The sequence below is a fragment of the Cricetulus griseus genome, chromosome 2, assembly GCF_003668045.3.
Source record: "Cricetulus griseus strain 17A/GY chromosome 2, alternate assembly CriGri-PICRH-1.0, whole genome shotgun sequence".
NCBI classification, from domain to species: domain Eukaryota; kingdom Metazoa; phylum Chordata; class Mammalia; order Rodentia; family Cricetidae; genus Cricetulus; species Cricetulus griseus.
Window position 1 is genome coordinate 257,297,324 of NC_048595.1, and position 15,082 is coordinate 257,312,405.

The 15,082-nt window shown below is 37.1% G+C and overlaps 1 protein-coding gene across 1 annotated transcript; it reads right to left on the minus strand.

Moving 5' to 3' along the window:
* On the minus strand, positions 1–12,877 carry LOC100770571 (amine sulfotransferase). The gene is made up of 6 exons (XM_035439087.1): positions 12,736–12,877; positions 9,858–10,066; positions 7,895–8,021; positions 6,893–6,987; positions 1,415–1,595; positions 1–122 (listed from the first exon to the last, which is right to left on the minus strand). Exons 1-6 carry the CDS (start codon positions 12,875–12,877, stop codon positions 1–3), a joined length of 876 nt encoding a protein of 291 aa, XP_035294978.1.
* Between the last annotated feature and the right edge of the window lie 2,205 nt (positions 12,878–15,082).

Here is a 15,082-nt window from a genome sequence, read left to right on the forward strand (position 1 = left end):
CTACTCCTCATTTATATCCCAGATGAACTTTAAGGGAAAGTTCTTCATGTTCTTGTAGAATATCATGTCAAATCTTTCATTCTGCTCCACAGTCAAGTGACGTTTCCAATCTCCAATGGTACCTAATGAGAGAAGCACAGGGTTAGTGCTTAGGCAGGTAGAGCTACCAAGGTGAAGTCCACCCCACCCACTCTACTCTCTACAGCCGCACTGCGCACCATTGAGTTCTCCATAGGGCTCGGTTGGCTCCCCTCTCCTCTTATCTCAGAAGAATGCTCAGTACAAGGAGCTTCATAGTCGCAGCATAGTAAATAGGTATCACTAGCTACTACCACCGAATTTACAATCAATTTTTAGAAAGGAAAAACCCTTTAAAAGTTAGACAAATATTAGGATTTTAAAAGTACATTTTACTATGTGTCAATCATACCAAGAAACACTTATACTCCAAACACAATCTATTTCAAACACAACCTTCCGAGGTGTGTGTGTATGTGTGTGTGTTTCATATTTAAACAGAAAAAAATTAGCCTCTAAGGTTTTCAGCAAGTCAAGTCAAGGTGACACAGAGTGTTGGAACAGCTAATGTTATGATTTTACTGGATAAGAATTTGAAATGATCACAGTTAAAATGAAAATAGCCGTTTGGGATCCTTAGTTGTCTTAGACAACAATATCATTGTTTGCATTTGGAACAGATGGCAAGCTACTATGGGTAAGACATTGAGGAATGAGATGTGAAGATTGAGGTTAAATGGCAGAAGAGACAAAAGAGTTTGAAAAATATAAAAATCCAGAGATACTAAAATGAAAGATAATGATCATAATAATGATAAGAGTTTCAAGAGGGAAAAGTTCATTCTTAACCATATCTCTTGGGGAAAAAAATGAGATCATAACAAGTTTATTGCCTGTTTACTTAATTGAGTTCATATCAGATAAAGACGTTAAAATATCATTCTAATTTTTATGATGAAAAAATCTCACACATGAGGAAATAACATTTTAAACTTTATCTTCAATATAAACATACAGTAAGTTTACTTGTACACTATCCTAGAAAAAAATCTCAAAACTGTTCTTGTCTAGGCAATGCATAGTGTTTCAGGTCTGTAATCCTAGCACTCAGGGGGAGTGGGTGACAGAGACAAGAGTATTATTAATTTAAGCAACCTTGGTTGCTTGGGCTACACTATGAAACACTCTCTCTCTCTCTCTCTCTCCTCTCTCTCTCTCTCTCTCCTCTCTCTCTCTCTCCTCTCTCTCTTTCCTCTCTCTCTCTCTCTCCTCTCTCTCTTTCCTCTCTCTCTCTCTCTGTCTCTGTCTCTCTCTCTCTCTCTGTGTGTGTGTGTGTGTGTGTGTGTGTGTGTGTGTGTGTGTGTGTGCATTGCTACTACAGACCACTAAACATCACCTTTTCGGAGGAATCCTCCATCATTTCTTGCCCCAATTTCAGTTTTTACGTCTTCATAATTGGCTCGTGGGTCAGATTTCATGTTCTGAAATGTAGCTTGTCTCACCACAGCATCCACATCGTCTTCACTCAGTTCTTTCTCCAGAAAACTGCAGATTTTAAGCACTGAGCTTCTAAGGTCCTGCAAATGTCATGGGTTGAGAAATTGTTGAACTTATAATGGAGGTATGAGTTACAGTCCAACGTGTAACACAAACATGTAGGATTTACTTTTGGAATGTGAAGGTTGTTCGACACATGAAAACAGGATCAGGGTGAAGGAAAAACTGAAATCGTTATTTATTGCCATTGATACAGAATAAGCCATCAATAAAACACAACTTTTTTGAGACTTTGTAGCCAAAGCTGGCCTAAAAATCAGTAGGTAGCCTATGCTGCCTTCAAAGTTAGAATGGTCTTCATGTCTTAGCCCCCTTGAGCTTGGGTTAGAGGAAGGAGGTGTTACCCCTGTCTCAATATCTTTTTAAATAAAAGCATCAACAAAGCAGTACATCAATGCAGAACACTGTATATTAAATACTTGTAGCTAGAATCACACTTGGTTGAGAAGAATATGCCCATTTTCATTGAGGTCTGCTATAAGATTTTACTACTTTTATTTAACATATTCCTGGGAAATAATAGGCAGAGCGTTTAGTCAATAAAGATTAAATTAAATTAATTTAGCATCTAAACTAGAGACAAAAATGTAAGATAAAAGCAAACAGTATAATTTCATATGTAAAAAGAAAAAATGAGGAAAAAGGATAAAAACCTGCTAGAACAGTGAGATTTTACAAAGCTGTAAGATATAAAATCAAAATCATTACACAAATATGAGTTGAAATTTGAAATACTTGTAAAGAGTAATCCCAAAGGAAAATAAAACTTTGAATTGGTAGGATTAAAAGACCTAGGAATAAATTTTAAAAAGGCTAAAACAGGTCCATTGAAACCAACAAAACATTGATGAAAGAAAAAGGAAACAGAAATAGAACAGTATCCTACACTCATGAATTGGAGGACAGTTATTTCAAAGATATAAAACTAACCCACAAATTCTATGCATCCTGTATTAAAATTGCAATGATTCTTTTCATTTTTGCAAGAAAAGAAAATCTAAAATTCATATGATATCTCAGAGACCCTGGACAGCCAACCTTGAATAGAAGATTACATTTGGAAGAGCCACACTTTCAGATATCAAAATTACTTCATTACATTTTACTTGTTTATTTATTTATTTGTGTGTGTGTGTGTGTGTGTGTGTGTGTGTGTGTGTGTGTGTGTGGACACACACACTCATAGGAGCTGGTTCTCTTCTTCCACCATGTGTGTCTAAAGGATTGGATCTGTGTCATCAGGATTGACAAAAAACCCCTTTACCTGCTGAACTATCTCTACCCACAAAAGATGACTTTAATATCATTGGTAATTCTAATAGTGTGGTAATGACTTGAATACAGCAATGAACTAATAGAACTGAATTGATTTCCCACAAATCATCTTTCACCTATAATGTTCAAACAATTTTTGATATGACTGCCAAGAACTTTAAATGGGAAAGGTCATTCACTTAAAAAATGTTCTTGGGTTAATTGGATATCCATATGCAAAAGAATAAAGCTGAATTTTCATTCTACAGTGTATGTCAAACAGTTTAAATTTGGTCAAACATAAAAGTAGGAGCTTAAGCTATGATGTTCTTAGAGAAAGACTTAAAGAGAATGATTTTCAGCACAGAATTTCACAGTGACGTTCTGAATATGCCTCCACAAGTACAGAGACATAGTGGCATGATTTACATCATAGGATTTCACAGTCATGTCTTGGACATGCCTCTACAGCTACAGGCAGCCAAAGAAAAATCTATTAAATTGATTATACTAAACTTCATAACTCCTGTGTTAAAGGGGACACATTCAATGAAGTGAGAAGTTAACCTGTAGAATTGGAACAACATTTATAAGTCATTTACCTGATACAGAATTATCCTCAGAAATCAACAGCAACAAAATCAACCCAATTAAAACTTTAATAAATCATCCTCAAAGGAATTCTAGAAACATCCATTAAACACAGGAGAAAATGCTCTACATCACTGGTTATGGGAAATGGAAACTGAAGAGCATAACCCTTTGCAAACTATGATGATGGCTATTCCTTAACAAATGACAGAAAAGGGGCTGGAGAGATAGCTCAGCAGTTAAGGGCACTGACTGTTCTTCCAGAGGTACTGAGTTCAATTCCCAGCAACCACATGGTGGCTCAAACCACCTTGCATGAGATCTGATGCCCTCTGCTGGCATGCAGGCAGAAGACTGTATACGTAATAAATAAATAAAATCTTTAAAAACAAATGACAGAAAGAATAAGTGATGCAGCTTCTGGTAGTAATATAAAATGGTACATTTGTAAGGGAAAGATGTATGATGCTTTCACAAAATAAAAGCAGAATCACCATAAGATCCAGCAACTCCACTTCTGGCTTTCACTTCTGATTTCAAAAAACAATTGAATCCAAGATCTCTGAAAGATTTGTGCATCTATATTCGCAGCATCGGTATGCACAACAGCTAAAATGTGGAAACAAGCCAAATATATGCAGATTATAGAACATATCTACAATGGGATATTATGTAGACACAGCGAGGGAATTCTGATACATGATGTGATAAGCCTAGACGACACTGAGGGCATCATAGTAAGTAAACTAAGTCAATAGAAATACAACTACATGTTTCCACTCACACCAAGTACTAAGCATGAAGAAATTAATAGAGGAAGAATGCAGGGTGGTGGTTTTCAGGGATTGAGAGGAGAAAGTGAGAAGTTATGGTTTAAAGGTCCTAGGATTTTGGTTTGACAATCGGAAAAGGATTTGGAGGGCAGTAATGACAAATGGTTGCATAACAAGTCCTAATGGTGAAATGTCACATTTTACATTATGGATTTTAAAATCATAACTAATAGTGCAATTGAGATTAATAACATGACTAAGAATATAGTAGTTGTTTATGACAGATTAATTTTACCTGGAGAAGTTAATGACATTCTTCATGATGAAGCAGTACTACCTCCAATTAAAGAGCAAAATAAATAAATAGATAAGAATGAACAAATGGATTTCCTTTGTAAATGTAAAGATAAATACTGATTTAGAGAAGCTTTAAATCCCTTCCATATTTAATGAAAGCTGGCCTTAAGAGGAGTCTACCCATGAAATATAAGAAACAGAAATGGGTTTGTGCAGAAGGCTTGTCTGAAATGCACTGGTCTGTCATCCTAATGGGATAATCAGTGGAGAAGTAAGCATGAAAGTTTAGACCCAAATTCCAAAGGTATTTTGCAGCAGTGGGCAAGAAAGACACCAAAACTGTCTTAATTTTGGTGAAAATATATTGCTAGAGAATGTTGTGAGCTTTATCTCTCTTTTAAAAACAGTTTAATTTCATCTATAATCATGGTATGATGTGTGCCTATATTCCATGGGTAAATACTCATTTTTAATGGATGTACTTATATGTAACGTTTTCACTTTTAAACTCATTCCAAAAATTCTGATTCTGTTCCATTGCTGTGGTTTTTATAACTCTTAATGTCTCTTCACTACTTTAGGGTTACAGGAATAGCAATCTATCATTAGCATGACCCACAGACATGCATGGTGTGTCTCCTGTCTCACGGACTAATTTCTTGTCCCCTCACACCTTCAATGTTCAAGTCCTTTTCTGATTTGGTTCTAAGTACTGTATTGATTCAGATAAAGCTCTATCTTGTGCTTGGCTTTTACCCATTTTCTTTTTGTTAATTCTTATGTTAGCTTGTGAATCTCATGTTACTTCTCCCGCCCAGAAAAGCCATTATCTTCAATTATACAAGAAACCTATGTATGAATGCTGACATCATATTTAGCATTTCTTTAATAACTACACTTACCAGTCTAAAATCTCTAAAGTTTTAAAAATCTCTCTCTCTCTCTCTCTCTCTCTCTCTCTCTCTCTCTCTCTCTCTCTGTGTGTGTGTGTGTGTGTGTGTGTGTGAGAGAGAGAGAGAGAGAGAGAGCATGCACGTTAATACTGCACGATGGGAGCTTGTGTCATGAAACATGGGTGGGGCTCAGAAAATAAATTTATGGAGTTTTTTCTGGCCTTGCATCTTTATGAATGTTGTGAGGATTGAACTTGGGTTTGCAGGCATGCATGGGAAGTCTCTTTAGCCTCTTAGCCATGTTACCAGTCCAAACACATTTATGGATTTTATTTTTTTTACTTTGGGTTTTTGATTTTTGAATCTTTGCCCTCCTTGTTAACTCATGGACTCTACAGAAAGTTAAGCCCTTGTTTACTTTTGACTCATTGCGTATCACAGAGACACCATTCACTCAACTTTCATTGATCAGCATGTCCGTAAGTGCTCAGAAAGTGGTGAACATCAACTCTTTTTCTTTTACACATCCTGTTAAGATACTGTTTAATTGTGGTCAATAAAAAACATTCTATAGATTCATCTGAGAGATGCCTTAAGGGAAAAAAAGGGAGAACTTGTCCCATCAGTCAGTTCTGGTCTATGGCTCTAATTGTCCATTTTATAGTAGTTACATGCCTCACTGCTCTTTGTTGGCCTTCATTAAGTAGTGAGCATGGAAAACCATAGTAAAGTGGATCATCATGTCAGCTGTAGCATCCCTGAGTACATAGCCAATGGGAATGAAGTCACCATTCAAAATCTTATTGCTTTCTAGTGCTATTGCTGTACATTTTCAACTGCAATAAAGGGACTCAGCCTAGTGTCAACTCAACAGATAAGAGAGTAAAGAATTTGTGATATGTGTCACATATACTATACAATCATTTATTACTCAGATATAAAAATGAATTGAAATTCTTTCACCTACAGTAAAATGTATGATGCTAAGTACATCAGGTTAAGTGAAATAAGCTGGCCAATGAGACAAATGTCTTGTATTCTCTCATATATGGAAACTTAAAAATCAACCCCCAAGTAGAATTGTGTTTAATAGTTATTGGGGAGGGTCTTAGAGGGAATGAAAGGAATGACAGTGCAAGAAGAGTGGCAAGATAAGGTTAAAGCATACTCTGTTCATGGGCAGGAAGATCACATGAAATAAAATTAACGGACATAATGAATGAGTGATGATAAAATTGTTAATTATGGAAGTCATTGCTGCTGTGAATTTTTGAGGTTGCCTTTGACACTGGTGGCTGCATAAGAAGGGATCCCAAAAGATGACTGTACAGGGAGGACAGAGTACTGGGGAAGTCCAGTAAATGAGGCAAAGGCCAGACATTAAGAATCGCTTCCAACAAAAGGTGCAAGGAAGAATTACAGTATGAGGATAACTGGGAGAATGTGCTTTCAACCAAGAGCAGAACGGTGCAAAAGCAATCGTTTACAAGCACAGCTTTCTCATCTTACCTTCTTCATATCTTCATAGCTCTGGAACATGATATTGAAGTCATGTCTGTGTTCATACCAGCCTTTTATGTGATCAAACCAACGGCTCCCTACCACTGAGAAGAGAGGTAATGAGTAAGAATGCCAAGCTGTGTGTGCATGTAGTGAACAGCAAACTCTACTCCTTTTCTGGTTTGGAATTTTCAGAAATAAAGCAGAGTCCCTGCAAAGGACATGCATATCACTATTTAAAATGTCTAGTGGTTTGGGGGATCAAGTACCTGACATTCATAGAAACCCACCTATATAAAGTTACTGCAGGAGTAGGAAGGAAGCAATACAGAAACTAAGGGCCTGAGGCTGAAGGTAACTTTAAGGCTCACTGTTTCATTTTCCTACTTCTCAACAGAGGGCACATGTCTCCATTTCTCCTCTTGTTTTCTCAGATGTCTGGGCAACAATGTTCACTGTCTATAGTGCACAGAAGCTGAGTACCATCTTACAAATAAGCAAGATCCCGACTCCACATGCTTTGAGCCTCTTGTATTAATTAATTTCTGTAAGTAGTGGAATGAACAGTTCCACAGATGCAGTATAAGGCCTAATAGGCCCATTCAAAACACACACTTACCCTCAGCATTTGCTCTGACAGAATGGATTACTCTGCTTTTGTCACTAGTTGAAAGGAATTGATGGGGTATCTGCGAATCAAGATAGTCCCTACATGACATGCCTTTGCTGCCCCGACAATCCTCAAATGGTGCATAAAGATAGAAAAGCCAGTTGATGGCACATAGACTTGACATACAATTATCGCTAGAGATGAGTTGTTTGGGTTTTGGTTTTTGTTTGTCTGGCATTGTTTTTCTTGTTCTGGTATTCTTTTCCTGTCCCTTTCAAAAGAACAGAGAATTTCACTGCCCTGCTCCTCTTCTTTAAATTGTGCTCTGTAAGTCTGAGAATTTGGCTAGCTGGCAGCTTTTGTGTAATCATTTCTGTCTGGGTAGATGAATTAACACTTACCATTTCCATCTAGAAATGTTTGCATAAAAACTTCTATAGAATCTGCAGCTTGAAGTATAGTCATCAAATTTGAAAAATGAAAATAAGAAGTCAAAACATCTTTAGGATTTCTGTAGACATAAAGAATCTGTGGACAAAATTATGGAATAGTTTCTTTAAATAAACCTTGGTTATACTTACAAGTTTTTAAAAACAATATTATAATATTTGATTATGACAATTATGGTGATATATTGTTTATGATTTGTTAAAGTCACTGAAGATCAAAATAGCAAAGCAGACATACTAGTTAGCCATAGAAGCCAGGCACACACATTTAAACCCAGGACTCAGGATTAAAAGATATACGGATCTCAGTTAGTTCAAGGCCATACTGACTACATGAAATTGATCCAGTCCTAAAAGAAACAGCTCACACAAAGGTGATCTCAGTACCTGGGATCACATGCCTTTAATCCCAGCACTAGGAAGGTGGAGACAGGAGTGATATGCCTGGGTGACCAAAGGACTATGAGGAGGAGGAGACAGGATCTGAGAGCCTTTTGCCTCTGAGGATGTGTGGGAACCAGAATTGCCATTTCAGGTGGGTAAGATCTACTGGCTTGGCTGCTTTGCTTCTCTGATCTTCAGCTTGAAGCTTGAACCCCAATATCAGTCTTATTTTTCATGTTACAGACAATAAGCATTATTATTTCTTCTAATCTTTGAGTTGTGGAAAGTCAAGCAGTTACTGCTTTTATTTTTGGTACTATTGAGAGTACTGTAACAAGAAGCCTTTTTATATGGGATTTCATACATGAATAAGAATGTAGCTCAATTCTCAAAAAGCATTAGTATTTGTAATATTCATAAATACTGAAAATTAATTTGCCTTATGTGATCAAAATATATTTGATAAAATTTTTAATTAAAATTTAAAAGGAAAAGTAATTGCCACAAGGATCAATTGATGGGTATTATGTGATACTAGATATGAAACTAAGGTAGCAGAGAAGATAAGTCTAACAACAAAAAACTAATAGTCATATTGCTATAACTAGTAATCCACTTAAAATCTTCAAAGAAAAGTGAGTTTTCCTTCATATTTTTCAGAAAAATAGCATAAACATGATTTAAGAGGATAAATATTATAAAAATTGACACAGAAATAATAATCTGGGGGTGTGTGCCATAATACTGGTATCTGGGAGTCTAGGTCAGGAGGAGGACCTCGTGCCAGCTTTGGCTACATGCAAGACTCTCACAAGAAAAAAAAAGGAATTACAAGAAGGTAGGGAGGAGAAGAGTTAGAAATAAAACCAAAACCCAAAGAACATATCTTTAGGCTTAAAGCAAGGAAAAATGTCTAAATGCAAATTTATTTAAAAGAAAAATCAGTTTGATAAAACTAAAATTAAGAATTTTGCTAATCAAAACACACATGAGGAAAGCAATGTGGATAAGCTAAAGTAGATTCCTGTCTAAAGCTGATATAAAGCCAACTGACATGAAGAATGTAATAAAATGCTGGGCTAATGGTAGAGCGTCTCCACAGAATCAAAAATAATTATGACCAATAAACATCAAACACAATTACTTCCATTATGAGAAGAGTATACAAATTAAGATAAATTTGAGACACCTTTTGGCAGCTGTGATGCTGATAAGCATCTAAAAGCCTGGCATATGAAGTTCCTAGAGAAAAACTAAGAAGTCATCTACTGCACATTTCAACAAGAAATGATAATTCACTTTCTTCAGAAATATTGCCCCACCTCCATGAGTGGAGTGCCCTGAGAGCTGTCGCTCTGCAGTTCTAATTGTGGATGTGGATTCTAGGGAAGGGTGGGAGAGTGCCCAGGAGACGTACTCAAGAGTGTTCAAAGCAGCTGCATCATAGTAGCCAAACAACCGAATAATCTAATTATTCAGTACTTAGGGAAGGCATCTCATTGATACAATAAGTCACTAAGCTCTGTCATACTTTGGCCTTCTTCTTTTTGAGACCTTTTGGTGCTAAATAATATGGGAGGTGGGAAGCAAAGATGCGAGGAGATGGAATTTTAGCAAAATCCAAATTGTGATTATTGTACTCAAAGAATGGCGCTCTGTCAATTGTTGATACATTCTCAGTGCCGTTTCGGTGGCCATCAAAATAAATCAAGCTGAGGATCTGCTGAGTCCAGACAGTACCTGTAAAAATAGATAACAATCCTGTTTTTAATCCTGAAGTAGGTTTTAATATTGAATACAAACAGCAATGCCGTCCATCTTAAAAATGATTTGGAGCTTTCTTCTCCTTTAACACTCCAAGCAGGCTTGCATGTGCCCACTTTTCATTCCCTGTTGTCTGTATTTGATTCTCAAGTTGGTAATGCTGAAATCAACAACTCTTTGTTCCTTTTTCACTTAAATAGATGTGGTGATTTGGTAGTGATGATCCAGGTTATTCTTGTAGTGTCTGTGCATTCTATGCTTCTTGTGGGGTCGTTTTGGTAACATTTAACTGCTGTTGACATACAACATTTGCAGATATTAACAGGTAAAGTGCAGTATCACTACATATGGGTACATACAGTGTGGTCAGATCACACCAGGGACAGTGGCACTCTGTCTTGCTGCAAGGTTTTTTTGTTTTTCCTGTTTGGAGCTTTCTACCTTGTTTCTTAATTTTCATAAGAAATGTAGCAGGTTGTTGAATGCCACTTTATTGTTGTTTATGGGCAATTCTGACTCATTTCTGAAATTACTTCATTATTTGATGCCTTTAATTGCCCTTAGAACTGTAGAAAAACTAATAGAATTAAATACTTCAATTTCCCACCATTATCTTGCTTTGTGTTCTCAAAGACTTCTCTGGCATATTCCCAGTGATTGATCATAACCAAATATTTCGGTGTTATTGACATTTGGTCTCTGGACTATTAGACCAAGTCGTATAGGGGAAGTATTGGAAAATACATGCAAAATTCCAATTCTATTCCCTTTAGGAATGGACCTAGAAGTGATCAAATACTATAGTGCTGAGGTTTAGCCTTATTTATTAAAGGCTATTCTAGCTAATTCATTGGTGGAAGTGTAGATTTGATTTCTCAATTGCTATTCCCATTAAGGAGTGATGGGACATTGTATGAAGCAGAGCCTCTGGAACTTACAACAATGAATGGTTCTGGTATCCTGTGTGGCACAATATAAACACTCGCACTCATTTCAGTCTTCCCAGGGACCTTCAGAAGCACTCAGAGACTGTTTAGTGGCTAAGTTATTTAGCCATTATCTACAGTGAAACAGAGTGATAGCCTCACTGAGTCCGTCAAGTTCTATACCACATTAAACATCATAAAGACGGAAAGCAAAGTAGGATTTGATATGAACAAAGACGTATTTTCGCAAAGTGTCTTTATTTACGGAAATGGTCAAAGATGGACACAAAATTTTGGTGTCATGGTACACAGACAGCAAAACTAAGTGGGGGCCAGGCAAGGGATGCATGTGAAATCTTTGGTGTTACTATTTAGTCCGTGTTAACCATTGCAAAAACTTAAACCGAGGCCGGGCATTGGTGGTACACGCCTTTAATCCCAGCACTCGGGAGGCAGAGGCAGGTGGATCTCTGTGAGTTCGAGGCCTGTCTGGTCTCCAGAGTGAGTGCCAGGATAGGCTCCAAAGCTACCCAGAGAAACCCTGTCTCGGGAAAACAAAAAAAAAACAAAACAAAACAAACAAACAAAACCTTAAACGGAGACTTCCAAGTTTCTCCTGACCAGGTAAAAGTTACCTTTCCAAAAGGAACAGCAGTCTATCTTCATGTCCAACAGGACTTCATAGTGAAACAGGAGTGCTTCTGCTTGCTTGTTCTGTTTGGCCTCACAAACCTCAGGAGTAATTCTTTTGGGAAACTGATAAGTTTCTGTACCCTGATATCAAGTCTCTCCGTCAATGCAATAAGTCAAATCAGAACGAATTAAAGCCAGGTTTTAAACTCAGCAAAACATTCCTGGGTGGTCCCAGGGGAAGAGGAGAAACCACGAGGGAGAGGAAAGGGTGTGGGAGGAACTGCACAGGGCATGATCTTGAGCATCTCAGGGGAGGAGCTGACGCTCAGGACCCACGTTCCAGGTGGGGTCTGGAATGGGAGGAGTGAGACCGGTGAAGCTTTCATCTAAAGAGAAACTTCACAGCTTAAGGTTTTTGGTTTTTTTTTCCTGTTTTTGAGAATTTTAAATAGATTACAGTTGTCTTAGAAATCTTATCAACAAAATTAAATGTATTAGAAATTTAATCATTGTCTGAGATTAAAGCCTCTACATAACAAAGCATGTACCTTTTGCAAAAAAAGGTTTTTGATTACCTCAGACTTGTTCAACAGCCTACAGCAATGCACCATCATTTATCAACTAGCTGCTGTTGGCTCTATATTTGATCCATGCCCCCCATACCATTTTTCCCCAATAAATTACAATAAATGCATGACAAGTGTTCTCATGCATAGAGACTTCAGTTTGATTTAACCCCTTTTGACCATAAATTGTTCTAAACTGTAGGTTTCTGTGTTAGCTGATATTGGTTGTCTGATGGGATTTATGATATTCGTGGAGACAAATTGTTGGGTGTGTATAGGAGGGGTTATCTAGATTAGGTTCATGGAGTTGGGCTTCCTGACTGCAGATGGAAGTTGACAAGCTGCCTTAAGCTTCTGCCATTGTGACTTCTCCAACATGATGAGATATTCTGTTGCAGCAGTGAGAAAAGAAACTAATACAGTTGAATTGACTGAAGATGTGTGGAAAGGAGATTATTTATGCACTTATTATTGAACCAAAACAAACACGAATGCTACATGGCCTACTCATGTCACTCACCAGATTTTGGATATGTGACTAGGAAGACATCATCGTCTCTAATTTCATGCTTGTCCATATTTTCCACTATGTCCATTTTAACTAAAGATCTTTCAAAATTATAGCCTTTGAAGTTAAGTAAAAATTCACGTTTATTGTCCATAATGATTCACCTAGTGAGGAACCAAAAATTAAAATTAATAAAAGTTTAAAAACTTAAGCCCTGAAAAGAGAACTTCTAATGGTAAAGGAAGATTTAAGTCCTTAAATCAGGAGTGCCATGGCTGGTGCCTGAGCACCTGCTCTCAGAGAAAGGGAGGTGACTGTCCACCATTCCTGTTAACATTCCTTTGCTAATTGCTGGTCATAAAGGTCCCCTGCCAGTTGGAAAGATCTCCTGGACCAGGGGATAACTGACAGACCCTGTGACCCCATAACCCTACAAGTCCATGCCCTGTCTTATCTCACTCAAATGTATCTTGCTTAAAATATGTAGTTACTGCTTGACTCTGTACTTTGTATGACCTTAAGTAACCATGGAAATCCTGAAATTTGTAGCCTTCAACCTTATGGTCTACCCCTTTAAAAACTTCTCCTTTTGGCTGGTTGGCATCTTATTTCCCAGCCATGCAGTGAGATCCAAGCTGGCCGACTTGAACAATAAAAAGAAACCTTTTGCTTTTGCATCAGAGTGTCAACTCCTTGGGTTAGTCTCTGTGGCTCCTCGAGCCTGGCACACTAGGAGTAAAAATCATAAACTTTCCTCACAATCATAGTATTTTCCAATAGGGAGTAAAGCTTATTGAGTGGTCTGCATGTGCCAAGCACCACAGAAATGTCTCTCACATTATTAATTATAATAAACATAATCATATGCTAGGTTATTTAAATTTACATTAATCTTATGTTACTACATTTTTATTGTCATTATATAAAATATGAAGAAACAAACATAGCAGGAAGTTAGAATTTTTTTTCTGTAATTCCATATGGCAAAAGTGGTCTTAATTCTAAGCAAAGAGGCCAGGCGTTGGTGGCATACTCTTTTAATCCCAGCACTCGGGAGGCAGAGGCAGGCAGATCTCTGTGAGTTTAAGGCCAGCCTGATTTACAGCGCGAGTTCCAGGACAAGCTCCACAGCAATATAGAGAAACCCTGTCTTGGGAAAAAAATTCTAAGCAAACAGATGAGGAATTTAGGACACAGAGAATACAACAAAGTTATTCAATGTTGTCCAACTGGTCAATTTAGAGAGCTCTGACAACAAACAATTTGGGCAGAGTCCATGTTTGGTTTTTTTTGGGGGGGGGAGGAGATTTGAGACAGGGTTTCTTTGTGGCTTTGGAGGCTGTCCTGGTACTAGCTCTTGTAGACCAGGCTGGCCTCGAACTCACAGAGATCCATCTGCCTCAGCCTCCCAAATGCTGGGATTAAAGGTATGGGCCAACACTGTCCAGCCAGAGTCCATATTTGTAACTGAAGACTTTCTTTGTCCATTATATTCTTACCCCTTATACTTTTGTTATAAAAATAAGAGATTCCTTAAGGACTATGCCTCTAGTCTTTTTTTTTTTCCCTAGAGTATGGATAACCCACTGTCTGTGTGTAGTATTTCTGAGACTTGGCATCAGAGAGACCATTTCTAATAAAAATTTGTTTTTGCCTGACTAAAACCCACGGTCCTTAGAAACATCATTCTTGTATACTCACAAATATCACATGAAAATGTTTATAATGATATTATACTTTTCATCATAGGAATTTAAAATAAAAACATAGTATAAGTATTTTTTAAAATTATGATACAAAGTACCATGTTTCCATATGGCATTTTGTACATACTTTTTGGGGTGATGCTCTTATACTCCTCCCTGACCCCTGTCCCTGCAGATGCCCACCCTCATTTTTCTTACAAGTTGTAAATAATTTATTACTCCCAATGTCTTCTCTTCTTAAAACCTTTCCCTCTTACTGTCTCTTTACTTGCATAACTTATATTCATATTCCCATGTAAATATATATATATATATATATATATATATATATATATTGGAAGCTAGTATCTGTGTATGATAGAGAACATGTGATAATTTGTTTTAGTGAGCCTGAGTTACCTCACTTAGTACAATACTTTCCAGTTTCATCCATTTTCCTTCAAAGTCTATAATTTTATTTTTCTTTATAGGTGAATAAAATTCCATTGTCCAGATGTGACAAACTTTCATTATCCACTCATCAGTAGGTAAATATTGAGGCTGTGTCCATTTCTTTGTTATTATTGTAAATAGAGAACCAATAATAATATCAGTAAGGGCCCATTAAGAGAAACATTTTCCTTCTGGCCAAGAGAATGGAATCTTTGACTTAG